Raw genomic sequence first — 14199 nt, 5'->3', positions numbered from 1 at the left:
TTTACAAATAAATTTTTATATCATTTCCTTTTTCATTTATATCTACTTTTTGTACTAACATTATAAAAATATTTAAAGGACTACCTATTCAGTAACATTTTATTTTCCTAGTAACTGATGGAAGTATTTATGTGTACTGTATAAAAATATATCAAAAATATTTATTTATAAAAAATGTGAAGATAGCAATTTTACATGTATTGTAGTTCTATTACTTCTAAAATGTTTCAACATACCCAAACATGAACAATTTGAGAATTTTAATTTCATCATAAGGCAGTGAATTCATCCAAACAAAGAAATATCCAATGTTTGCGTACGCAATAGGTATTTTTTGTGACATCAACTTCCGTTACAGCTAAACACTACTGATTATGCTAATAAAGTCCACTATGCAGTGTTTATACTAGAATAATGAGCTCTAAAGGATTATCTCGTATCGCCCACTACAGTTTAACGAATGAACCGAGAGCAGCGCGTCAGTAGCTTTCATTGATGATTTGCAAAATATCATGGCTAGAGTGCGTTTTCTTGAAGCGGCCAGAAATTCTCTAGAATAAGTAATAGAAAATTCTCTTTAAATTGGTTTACAATATAGGATTATAACCATCCATTCTGTAACACGTCACTAATTAACCTATTTTCTGTAAAATGCATAATGAAAAATAAAGTGTCTAGCTTCCTGTTTAAAAAAAAAATACAAGTTATTGAATTTCTTGTTCGTATGTAGATTAATAAATAATTTTTATTTTCTAACAAATGACTTTATTATATAACAAACATTAAAGAATGTCGCCGTTGTAATTTAATTGACCATATTACATGCCAAATAAATTAAAAATAATAATGTTTGTTTTTAATTTAATAAAAATAGGTATTCTGAAAGAGAATGAATAAAGAAAATTTTCAAAATACGCTTAACAGTTGTCAGGTAATAGATTTGCATTGATTAATCTACCATATTATTAAAACGAGAAACAAAATAAAGATGTGAATTATGGAAAATACGACTGTATTTGTTCTTTAATTTTTCATATTAAAGATAATAAACAATCTAGCCATTTTACTTGTTTCCAACATCATTGCTCAAGCGCAGCAGTTCTCGGCAAGGCCGCGTGCTGATTGGTTTGAGACACGTTGAAAGTAGGTTGTGACGTCACAAAATAAAGCTATAAGTATATGTAACCACGCACTACGTTGCATTATAGTTGAAAGTGTGGAGTGGTTGATGCTGAGTAGGTAGGTGTAATACGTGAAATAAATTCAAACTCAATAGTTCAGTGTAAGTGTTAATTTAATAATTAAGTGTTAGTCAATCGAATAATAGTAAAGTGTTTGTTGAAAATGGCCACTGAAGCTCAAAGATTAATCGGAATATCGTTAACAAAAATCGCACAATCACGCGCCAATCGTGGTGGCGTCAGCCTTCATAAAAACTTGTTGGTAGCTACTGTACTGCAGAAAGCACGTTATGTATTTATGGAGGAAGCGTACAACATGGTCCATTATCAATCTCCAGCGCCAGTCTCTATTGCTCCAAGGATGCAACAGTCGGAAGATTTAGTTGGTCTTACCGCCGAAGAAGCTGGCATCGACCCTATTTCATTATCGGAGGATGTAGAAGAAGCGTCAACAAGTGAAACTTCGTTGCCGGACTTTCTGCAGCCGTGCGTTAAGTGTAGTGAAACGCAAGACAAGGAAAATCAACCCCCTCCATATCACTCATCCAGTGAACTTACTTACCTCGATTTAGACAAAAGTTCCAATGTGTTAAGGGAGCGTAGTAATAGTGTTGGTTTAAAAAGAAGACGCGCGATTGCCGAGTGGGAAACCGAGGAAGCGGTGCAGAGTATTTTGCCTAAACGAAGTCGATCTGAAGATGATAGTGACGGCGAAGATTCTGTGTTTTTGGGTGACGCAACTGTTCTTTCAGAATCAGTTTCGAAGGATATTCAAAATGAAAGAGTTCAAGATACTATCGATTCTAACTCTAGCGGCTCGTCGATGGAAATTGATCGGATAACATCTTTAGTGTCAATATTTAGTTTCGGTATGAGTGAAAGTGGCAAATTGAGCCGATCCATGTCCACTCCGGATTTGTGTTCGGCACAAGCCAAAGACACGGACGATGCCTTACAACAAAGACCATTTCTAGCAATGACTGTTTAAAAAGTTGTAATGGTAATGAACTAGTGTGGGAATGTTGGATATACATACTGCCATAGCTGCCAGTCTCATCGTCACAGAGGTTTTTAAAGTTTTCAATTATTGGAAAAGTTTTTTGTCTGCCAAGGTTGTGTACAAAAATAGTTTATGTAGATTAAGTGTAGGAAATTTCCGGAGACTTTCAGAAATGCGACGTGATCTCTCTTTTGCAACGATGTTCAATAATTATTCGTCCTTTCATTATAAGTACTTACGTTTCTGTATCAATTTGTCCGATCCATTAACTTTTTGATTTTTAAAAAATGTGATTTTATTACATTTTGGAATGTCGCGCCTCAATGATGAGTTTCTTTTTTTATTTTTTTATGGTATCAGTATAATATACCTTAGATCAATGTGATAGTGAGATATAAAAGAAAAACTACCTATATTTATACCTTTTTTATTTCATGTATACATACATGCCCAGCTTTTTAGTTGAGTTAATCAAATAAAAAGCGAAGGGTAATTTTTACTTCGGCATTTTTATATGGCACTGTTTTTTCTACAAAAAGGTTCGTTTTTTAATTTGGTTCCTAAAGGCCTTTCATACAAAATGAAACGAATAACAGTGCCATGTTGTTTCATATTATATTTAAGCGTGTATATACGTATTGACTATAACTCTGTTTTAAGAGTTTGTATATAGTGTAAGTAAATTTAAATAATTTGTTTATTACATATTTTAAATTGAAAATAAAAAATTACATGTATTGGACAGTTGCATTATTTATACTTATACATTCACGGATTGTTTTGATAATTTTAATGGCAAAGATGATTTAAGCATGTGCGAATATCGTGACAAGCTGACAAAATGTATTTATCAAAAAATTAGTGATGAAGAGGGTAAACAGAAGGTAAGTACCGAATTTTATATATATTTAAGTACCCACCTATTTATAGGCATAATTTACGCATCTTTTAAAAATGAACATGTAGATATCAAAGTGACGTAAATATAAAAAGGAAATTCTTTTTTAAATAAAACAGCATGTTGTTTTACGATATACGTCTACTAAGCGTGAACGAGTTGGGTTGGGGTAGGACCTGTGCACCGACTGCATTTTGATGAAAACAAACAGTTTGAACGAGATATCGTTGACGTCATTTCTTACTACTGTATACTACATACTATCACTGCTTACTACTAATCATTACACAAGGTAGGATTAAAGCGTCAAATCCATTCCTCTGAATTTTGTTTTGTTATTAATTGCTTATGCATATGGGAGTATCTTTGAATAGCTCTAAAAAAATTAATTCGCGGTTTCATGTAAAACTTTTCGGTTTTCAAGTTACGAAATATTATTTATTTAAATTGAAAACTGTTTGCGATGTGTGCTCTACAAGTTTTAAAAAAGACTATCCGGAAATATAGAAAAAATATAAATAAAAACAAAATAAAGCGGAATGCCATAGTAGAATTTTTAAGTTACTATTAGAAATACTTATTTACAAAATTTTTTTTAGAAAACGGGATATATTCTGTTTGAAGCACCTTGTATTTGCAACTGGCTATTTATATACTGTTTCAATTTTAATACTTTTTTTAGTCGTTAGAGATAGATTTGCTTATCATTATTCAACCTATTTTATTTTATTATATTGGAAATTTCCATAATTTCAAATGTATGCAAGGTAGTCAAATATCTCTTGAATGTTCTTTTGCAAACAATAGGCCGATTTGGTCCCAATCGTCAGATTCTTAAAAGCATCTACCTTGGTTAATTTTATTATCGATGCTCTTCAATTGCATGCAGGTTACAGGAATTTCATAGCTCGAGAAAGTCATGCCTTGTTGGGTTTTTCCCCTTATTGACTTCTGGCTCGTATTCTTTTGTTGCATACCAGGTAGTGGTGGTGGCATCAGAACAATTTTTGATTTTGTCAAATAATTTAGAGTTAATTTACGTTTTGTCCTTTTTTTTTGTTGATTTGCGTTTTTTCCGTTATTTCGTAGTTAATAATTCATTTGTAAATAAAGTCTGCATATAGTGTTTTATATCGAGTTTCATTCGCTCCGTTAAAACTAACATTCTGAGAAAATACTGCTCGTTATTTCACGCCAAATAGTCATTTTATTAGTTTTAAAGTAATTAAATCAAAATTATTAAATATTCGTCAAGAAAAAGAGTTTGGTATCTATGTATTTTTCGATTATAGACGTTTAATTCGTTTAATGTTAAAAAATATTGTAGTTAAAGCAAGAAATATTAAAAGCGCAGAATGTGTACCCTGATGTAGGTATTACCGCAACAATCCTAAGTACGATGGACTTCAAAAACTTTCAGTTAAAACCCGTTTTAAAAGAATTGTTGAGCAATAGTAGGAAATAGGTAAAGGATACAGGTGAAAAATAGGAATTCAACATACATATATAACAATTTTAAATTTCAAATATTGGGGAAGTACAACGATTAATTACCGTAGTCACACCACAATTATTATTGAGGACGCATTTTATAAACGGAAATTCCAAGGAGAATTGTACAAATACGAAATTTAAATATACACGGTGTAGTCAAAAAATAATATGACTATTTTCATCAAAACATTTCTTTTTTGGTCGGTTAGAGATATATTTGGCACGACACAATAACAAAAAATCAAATGCGTATAGTATACAGTCTTTATTCCCCATGTACAGTAATATTAAGGAAAAAGTTGATAGTTGAGGTTGAAGAATGACGGTGACATAACTGATTGTTCGTTTTGATCTGTTCTGGTCTTTTTAATTTTGGTTTTAAGGGTTTATAACGAGGTTGCAGAAAAGTGAGTAGGGGCGCATTCACGGAGGAAGTTTCGAATAATACCAACTAAGAAAGAGTACAGAATAGGATAGGTTCGAACACGATTTGTAAAGAATTTAAAAAAAATAGACGAGTTTGAACGCAAAGCTATGTTAAAAGTACATAAAGGAAAAGTAAAATTTAAGAACCATGAAAAGAGTACTATTGAGAAGGGTAGAAGGTATTTCCATGGATGCAGTCTTTGTCTCCTCAATCGTTGCATATCATAGATCTTTTTAATTTTGAGAACAGGAAAAAGTCGCAGAGAACCAAATCCGGTAAGTATGGTGGCTGAGGCATGATTGTGGCGTTGTTTCTAGCCAGGTACATTATCGTTATGCAAAATCCATTAACTGTTTTTTACAATTGCTGGTGTTTTTTTTGTATTGCTTCATTCAAACGACGCATAACTTGAAGGTAATGCTCCTTATTAACCGTGCGCCATTATAAGCGATGAAAACAATAAGCAAAACCTTGATATTTGATCGAACTTGGCGGGTTTTTTTTTTCAGTTTTTCTAGGCTTTAGTTTCGAACATATAATTATATACATATATCCATGATTTGTCACCAGTTACGACCCTTTGAGTAAATCAGGATCGTTATTTAGCAGCTCCTAACGGCTCCATGCGATGGTTCTTCTGGTCAAAATTAAGCAGTTTTGGAGCAAACTTCGCTGATACACGTTTCATGCCCCGAATATCTCTTACAATTGCTTGACTAACCATACCATCATCAACAATTCCTGTAATGGTGATTCTACGATTCCCCAATACTATTTTCTTCATTTCTTCAACGTTTTCATCAGTTGTTGACGTTCTGGGGCGTCCAGGGCTTTGTCACTACCACCTTATCGATCTCAACCTTCTTGGAGTCAGAGTACACCCACTGTGTACATTTCAAGTGCTTTAGAGCACTTAATTTCATTTTTTACTCAAAATTTCATGCAAATTTAGAGAGTTCCAACCTTTATGCTTCTGACACATAAACAAAAAGTGCTATGTATAGTTTAAATTGTGAACATGTCGTCAAGACATTTATCTCGTACACCAGTGGCGGGTTGAGAACCCAACATAGGGATATTGTACATACATTAACTTTTGGAAAATATAACGCACCTACTGTAGAAAAATTCGCACAAATATCTTCAACCATCTTTTCATATCCATACATAAATAATAAAGTAATGTACTATAAGTACAATAAATGCAGTTTAATAATACGTTTTGTCGAAGAGCTTGAGCGGTCAGTTTAGGTCAGTTTTCATAAAAATTGGGTGATATTTTTTTACTACTGCTAAAATGTATCTAAATTTAATCTCGTTATTAAGCATTACAATGAAAGGTAAGTATTATTACATCATCATCATCATAAGGTCGTCAGTCCTAAGACTGGTTGCACATGTACCTCCACTTCTTCCTATCCTGAGCGAATCTTCGCAGTTCCCTGAAACTGGAACAGCCCACATCCTTAACTATTTGCGAACAGTAATCTAACCTAGGTCTACCTCTACCCCTCCTAGCTCCATTTTCTGCCTCTAATATGTCTCTGACCAGACCTTCATGCCTGAGAAGGTATCCTACCAACCTATCTCACCCGTTTTTTATTGACTTCCATAGAGACCTCTGTTCTCCTATTCTTTATAATACCTCTTCTCGGGATCATAATGTGATGGTTTCCCGATGCCTTCCACATCGCATAGTGCCATACCGACCCTTGTACTGAAAGAGCTGCTGCTCTCTTTCAGGGGCTTGTCTTAGTCTGGTTCCTCTTTAAGAACCCCCCCCTCCATTATGGTTGAACCTATGGTCCGGCTCCCTAAATTATCGAAACTCGCAAGCCGATCCACCTACTCTAGTTTGTACAAGAGTTTCATCAAGGTTCAAGCCCCATTGGATCGGAAGTATTATTTATGTAAAGAAAATTCAGACTGACTTTAAAATACAGTAGCAAAGTTTACAATATTTGACGATAACGGATCAAGTAGTAGCAATGCTGATGTAAAAAAGACAGATATTAAATTCGCTATTAATGCTAACAATTCTATTAAGTATTTTCGAAGAAAAACGCAATATCCGTATCTTAATCTCACTAAGGTTCGCATGCTCATCCACATCCGTTATAACCCCCTTACATAATTACAATTATAGTAGCCTCAATGATGTAGGAGAATTGACCCTTGAAGTATATCTTTCCTAACTTTACAACCTTCTATAGCAATAGCACCGCGCGAGATCTCTTGGTTTAAACTTTCACGTTTTTATAAAGATTGTAGGTATCTTCCGAATTTACAACACATATTGAAATATTTCAATTTTTGTCTTTTTCAATCCCTTTACTATATTACATAGTAAATTGAGATTCTCCCTTGCCCAAATCCCTTTGAGATTCAAGTAGGTTAAACCAGTTCCTTTCTAACTTTTTTATTTTATTTATTTAATTTTTAATTTAAATAACTTCATTTACACTTTAATCCGGATCTGGCGATCTTCCCGAGATACACAGCAAAGTCACAAATAATATCCTGTGGTTTTAGTTTTTTATACTTGTTAACTTGCGTATAATTATAACTATACTATATTTCTGATATGCAAGCATAACTTTTATTTATAAGTGTCTCTTGACTGATATTACTATTGTATAGATACCTATAGTTTTACAATTAATATAGGTACTCCACCGATAAATATGAACGGTAGCGTTATTAACAGATTCCGAAAAGAGGAGTTTCACAGTATTGCTTTTTTCATTATCTTTTTTCGCTGCTTTTTTTTTTTTTTATTAGAGCGATTTAAATTTAAAGTCTGACAGAAATCTGTATTACAAAACAGTTTTGTAAAATTTTTATATATCAAATACAACCAAAGACATTGTTTTACTATATGCAGCTTAATATTTTTACTGTTATATTTGGACTTATAATTTTAATTTGTTTTCAAATGAAAAACCTTTTGTTTACAAGGATAAAATTTTTTAGAACAATTTAAAATAAATGAAAATTGTGGAATTGTAAAAATATTAGAAATATGCAAGAAATTAGAAATTGTATAATGTACATATTATATCTGCATATTAAGACATTAGTACTATTAACGTAATTAAGGTAACGACTAAAACAATTTAAAGGTACATATTTGTAGCTAATTGTAATTGTAATTAATATTTCCTCAATACCTGTATGTTGTAAAAAGTCGATGGTGGTTATGGATATTAATTTTCTATTTAATATTACCAAAATTGATTTACAAGATTTGTAGCAGACAGACAAACAACAAAGCGAGTTAACTAACTATAGAAACTTATAAAACCTAGTTTTTTAGTAGTGATTGTTTTTTAACTGAAACACGACAAGAAATCCATCATCCTATACATAGATGAAAAACAATTACCTAACACAATTTATCACTTATTGTTTTTTAAACTTCATAAAAGTTAAATGTATTAAAAAAATTGCTCTCCTTATAGTATAAAACTGTTATTGACGCCAATAAACAAAAAAAATCAGAATTTTGTATTAATTTGCAAGTAACAACAGAGAAAACGCTAGGAAAGGGAAAGAGCGCTTACATAGGATTCGTAGATCTAGGAAAAGCGTTTGACAATGTTAAATGGAAAAAGATATTACACATACTTAAAAATGCAGGACGGACATACAGAAATAGCAGAATAATATAGTTTACAGAACTTGAGTAGTAACGTAGAGAAATAAATATTAGAAAAGGGGTTAGACAAGATGCACATTGTTACAGCTAGTTTTAATTTATACATCGGGCGCAAATAATATCAATAAAGACATGACAACATTAGGGAGATATACAGAGACAAAAGATTAGTACGCTTAAATAAATTCCTCGCTTGGATTTGCAAATGATAAAGCAGTTGCAGCATTTAGCAAGAAAATACCCTTAAATAAAATGGAAGCGATATTGACAAAAGATTATGGTGTGAAAACACATAAAAGTAAAACAAAAATATTAGGATGGGAGGAGGGAAAAGTAGGGAAAGAGTTAATATAAAGATAGAAGACGAAAATTACAATAAGAGGGGAAATGCGTACCCAACTGACTGACCGTCTTATGATGATGATGTTAATACGTACAAACCGCTTGCGAAAGTGTGGATTGAGTTATAATATGTCACTCCAATCAAAGGCAGTAAGGGCCAGTGATTTGTAATCCCCACTAATTTATTGCTGGATTATGGATTACGGATTACGAAAATTTTAAACTGGTATTACGGATTTTTTACGAAAAAAGCTCAGAAAATCTCAAACCATGTGAAGCATAATCCGAATCTCCAAACTCATGAGTAGGTGGATTACGGATTATGTGAATCCAAAAATAACTCCAGGTGGTGAAACGGCTGGCCGACTTCACCCACCCTTAGGCCGATATTGTCTATATATATAAAAGAAAGTCCTGCTAGTTACACTATTTATAACTCAAGAACGGCTGAACCGATTTGGCTGAAAATTGGTGGGGAGGTAGCTTACAACCAGGAGACGGACATAGGATACTTTTCTTCCGTTCCCGTGGGAAAAAGGAGTAGTGAAGAGCAGGCGCAATGTTTAAATGGAACATGTATTATTTGTCGTCAGATTTACTTGAAACTTGGTCTCAATGGTCTCTCATTTAATTTCTGAAAGACCTATCTCGACATTTTAAAAATTTAACCTCCCAAGGGGGGGGGGAATAATAAGGTGTTGCAATTTTTCTTTGGGACATACTTTATTTGTGGTTAAATTTACTTGAAACTTGGTATATATGCTGTTTGATATTATTAATCAAATGAAAAGAGGTTACAACGATTCCATGGAGTATATTTTATTTTTACTCGGATTTATTCGAAGATTGCTCATTACTGAAATTAAGCAAATACGTGTTTTGGCAATTTTTAAAAATCAACCCTTAAGGATGAAATGTTGTTGCTACGTTTGTATTTGAAAGATGGCGACATTACACAAAATTAAAACGTTGTAAGGGTGAATTGGGAGCTAAAAGGTTTTATGGAGAAAGAATATTAATTTCTGGGAGCGAAGCCGCGGGGAAAAGCTAGTNTAGGAAATTAAAAAAAAAGTTTTGCAAACTGTACCGTATAACGTAAGTTGATTCTCGGGTTAGGGTTTCGTACGTCCGAATGTAAAACGGAACTCTTATAGGAAAACTCGTTTGTCTGTCTGTCTGTCCGTTTTCTTTTACTGAATCGCCGTGTGTAATGTTCGAAGTTTTGGAAGAAAAATGGCTTGTTTAAATGTTTAATTAATTTTATCACTTTCGTGTTCGTAATAATTGTGTAAATATCCGGTATATAACTAATGGATCTATTTACCATAAATAGAAAGTGAAACATATACTATACTGCGTGAGTGTATTTAAGTGTTACAGCTTAACCATCCCGTAGGCCTGCGTAATTTAATATTGTACCAACACGCATTATACATATACAGTATGTATTAAATTAAATGTTCTATTATACCTACGTATGTACCCTACTTTTCTAATTAATTATTTTGAAAATCTAAATAAAGATCGATTTGATCGTGGAATTTAAGGTTTTTATTATCTCGACTTTGGCCTTGACTCAATTGTTTTTTACAAATTAGGGAAAACCTCTTCAAGACTTTTCTTGGGCGATTCTTGAATTGCAAGTAAAATTGGTTTCTAACCCTCCACTTAAAATAAAAATCGGACTTAACTGATTCTTTTTTATTATTATCTGTGTTACATTTAGGCACTTATAATTTCCATGTGTGTATGTATGTATATACATAGAATACTCGGAGCCAAATAGGTAGTTATCGTGTGAAAGTGTTACAATTTCTATGGATACAACAAGCGACATTGTTTGCACCGGTGCGTGTTGAAGCACGAAAAAAGCACAAACGTAAATAGCTGATGTTACGGAAAACTGTTTTTCCGACACCGGATGTAAATGTTGGGTTTTATTTGCATTTTGTCGTTTTTGAATTAGGTCAGTGCATCAACAGATGCGAAAAGGTGCAGCTGTTATTATACAATAAGACTCCTATTATCATTCTTATAAGTTTGAATTGAATTGGGAAATTGTCACTCTAATAAAGATGAAAATTATTGTTATTTATTGCAATTGTATGATTGTTTACATATAGGAAATTTGGACTAGTAGTCAGTGACAGTAAAATGTAGGGTTCAACTTCAATATCTAGAAAATAATTTCAAAAATATTGTCTGAATTCTGGATTAGTTAAAATTCCGAAATATGGATAAATCATTTATTAAACATAGCAATTAAAATACTGGGAACAAAAACATTTATACAACTTCGATATGTTGTTACATTAAAAATTGTTAAATCTTATACAACAGTTTTCTAGAACCTTGTGGCAAAGCTGGATTCAATCTAGAAGGATAATGCCTAGGTCCCTCCTTTATACCTGCTTTTAATTATGGTTAAAATTTTCGACATGTCGAATTCCCTCCTAATTATACATCAATTGCCTCCCAACGGCGGTGGATGACCTTGAGTGCTAATTGCCACTACAAAGTCATAAAGAGTTGTTTAAATAATACAGCCTCACATCACATATTAATCTTAATATTATTCATATATTATAGACACCACAATAATTTTCAAATTTATGTTAAAATACGAAGTGTTTCATCTAATTTTAAAAAATTGTTAAGATGACAAGCTAAAACTAATAAAGTTTTTCTAGATGATTGCATCAAAAAGCTAGACGCACACGAATTTCCAAACATTGAATTTGTTAAGGTAGTGGGAAACCATTTTAAATTTAAATAAAATCAGTAACTAGTCGTTAACTTAATTATCGGAGCTGATATGAACGGGAGGGAACTCGGCTAGTACCCGGGAGGGAATTCGGCATCACCGGTTTTCCAGGGTTGAAAAAACCAAAAAGGTCTGTTTTATATTTGAATAGAATTTTTTAGTTTAAATCTAACAGAACGACAGCTTAAAATATGAGTATTACAAGTAAAAAATTAAATCTGTATACTGTAACTGACCAGCATCATTAAAGTTATTGTCTTCCTCTTGGATTGATTTTTATAAGAAACAGGTTGGGAAGTGAGTCTCAAAACTGATTTGAGTATTTTAACAATAGTTTAAATTAGGGATGGCCCGGGCACCCGGTTTGGATACGGGAGTTTTTTAGGATCGACAGGGTACCTGATAATGACAACACTAACCTACTAGAGAAAATACAAAATATCCACACCAGCAATAATAATCTAATAAGTATAACAAAACCAGCTTAATGAAAATTAGTAATAAGATTATATTGGGATAGGTTGTTTCTCCTAATTTACATTATTTATTGATTACTATGGTAAATTATTGTTATTTCGATATAGTTATTGCGTTTACTTTTTCTCGTAAGCGTATGGGCGAACTCAAGAAAAACATTGGGCTAAAAAATGCCGTTCACACAGACGTTAAAGCAAAAAAAATATTATCCTTGTAGTTTAAAATAATAACATAACATAAGAATGTTTCTGACAGATATTCAGTTTTTGGGTTTTTCAATAATCAATTTCTTAAAACACTTGATTTAAATTTTGATTTTAATCAGACGATTTAAATCTGCACGACCCTGTTTTTTTTTTTTGGGAAAACAAATATCTCGTGCTGATAATGTTTACACTCAAAGTGTATGAGACACGTGTCCATTTTTAATTTTTTTTGCAATTTTTTGTGTTCCTTTTATTATTCTTCTTAAACCTATTGAAAACAATTACAACATAACAGTAGAACAAGGCAGATATTTATCTGTTTATTGTTTGTTTAGATTCATATTAGTGTAACAAATAGGTATGAGTCATTAACAAACTCATTATTTATTTGTTTATCTATTGCTTTCTCCCAGATAATATTGTAATAATAATCCTATGGGATTGATAGCTGTGTAAGGAAGATTTGAAATTTGCACATTCATGACGCATGATACCACAATTAGTTTATCGATAACGTTAAATGTCTAAATTTGAAAAATCAAATCATCGATCGATGACCACATGAAGCTAATCTTTCTATCCCTCAGGAACAGTATTTTTTTTCTGGATGTCTATTTCTGTACCCCTGACAATATGCATGCAAATGTACAAAATTTCATGATAGGTTTTACCTTCGGCATCGCTAGCGTTGTTTTCCTAAGAGCGTGCTAAAGATCATCAATGACCACGTAAAACTAATTTTTACTATCCCTCGGGATCAATATTTTTTTCTTGGATAAAAGATAAAAGCCTATGTCCTTTTAATTACCAGCAAAACTTTCAAAAACATATTCAAAATCAATATTTCACAAAATTTTTCCGAGGGGTGGCCGACGCGATGTCTAAATCTAACGCAATTATATAATGGAGACATAATTACCGAAGAAGAAAACAAATATTCATCTGAACAGTTCAGGGATGTTTATAATTCGCATGTTTTGGAGGATGCAATAGGGAATTGCATGGTAAGTAAAGAAGCCTGGTTAAAGAACAAAAAATTTTTGCTATCCGAAGCCGTAGGAGTGAATTGACAACGTAAGAGAAATTGCGATAACAACTAAACAACTACATCGATGAAAAATGTAACCAGTGACGGTTGTGGAACAACTAATAAAGCAAATATCAACAGCTTACTACTACGCAACTACACATAATAATCTTTTGATGGCCATTATGATAACAATTAATTAAATAACTACTTTGTTCATCGCCGATAGTATGTGATACTATTTAAAGTACCCCTCGACATGGTATAAAGAACACATAATACAAAAGAAAAACTCGTACCTACAACACAGATGTCGTATTTCCATGCCTGACTGTACCTTCAAATACGTTTTTCTCGAAAACGATAGGCTTTAGGACCACTAAACATTTACTGAATGTTCTTGCTTTATAGTGCTCCACGACCTCCTGCAAGCATGCTACTTACTTCTTGTATAAGATGACAAATCTAAAATCTGAAAAGAAACGAAAAGAAACGAAAGTAAATGTACCTTTATCCCTCTGTTTTTCGAATGTACGAGGGTGGATTGATAAGTTTCCGGCCTAACCAAGAGATGACGCCACTAGGCCTACCTTGAGGTGACATTCTATAGTACCATCCTTGGATAGCTTGTAGCTATAGTTTCAGCCCGATCTCCTTGCTAGTGTAGGTTTGACAGCACGCTGAACAAGACGCCTCTGTGGTTTTCGTAAAAATGGAAAAGCAGG

The 14199-nt window shown here is 32.7% G+C and overlaps 2 protein-coding genes across 2 annotated transcripts in view; both read left to right on the top strand.

Moving 5' to 3' along the window:
- LOC112903958 (GDP-fucose protein O-fucosyltransferase 1-like) overlaps positions 1-111 on the top strand; it is a 2181-nt gene extending 2070 nt beyond the window's left edge. Inside the window, exon 5 of the mRNA XM_025978118.1 lies at positions 79-111. Coding sequence (XP_025833903.1) covers positions 79-111 — 33 coding nt within the window. The remainder of the gene's footprint in view (positions 1-78) is intronic.
- A 1085-nt stretch (positions 112-1196) lies between these two features.
- Positions 1197-2918, top strand: LOC108736594. Its single transcript, XM_018469065.1, has one exon. It carries the CDS (start codon positions 1345-1347, stop codon positions 2167-2169), a length of 825 nt encoding a protein of 274 aa, XP_018324567.1. The 5' UTR covers positions 1197-1344; the 3' UTR covers positions 2170-2918.
- Positions 2919-14199: the final 11281 nt, after the last annotated feature.

This window comes from Agrilus planipennis, unplaced genomic scaffold, assembly GCF_000699045.2.
Source record: "Agrilus planipennis isolate EAB-ADULT unplaced genomic scaffold, Apla_2.0 scaffold108, whole genome shotgun sequence".
Taxonomy (NCBI): domain Eukaryota; kingdom Metazoa; phylum Arthropoda; class Insecta; order Coleoptera; family Buprestidae; genus Agrilus; species Agrilus planipennis.
The sequence above is the reverse complement of the archived record's forward strand: the minus strand, read 5'-3'. Positions and strand labels throughout refer to the sequence as shown.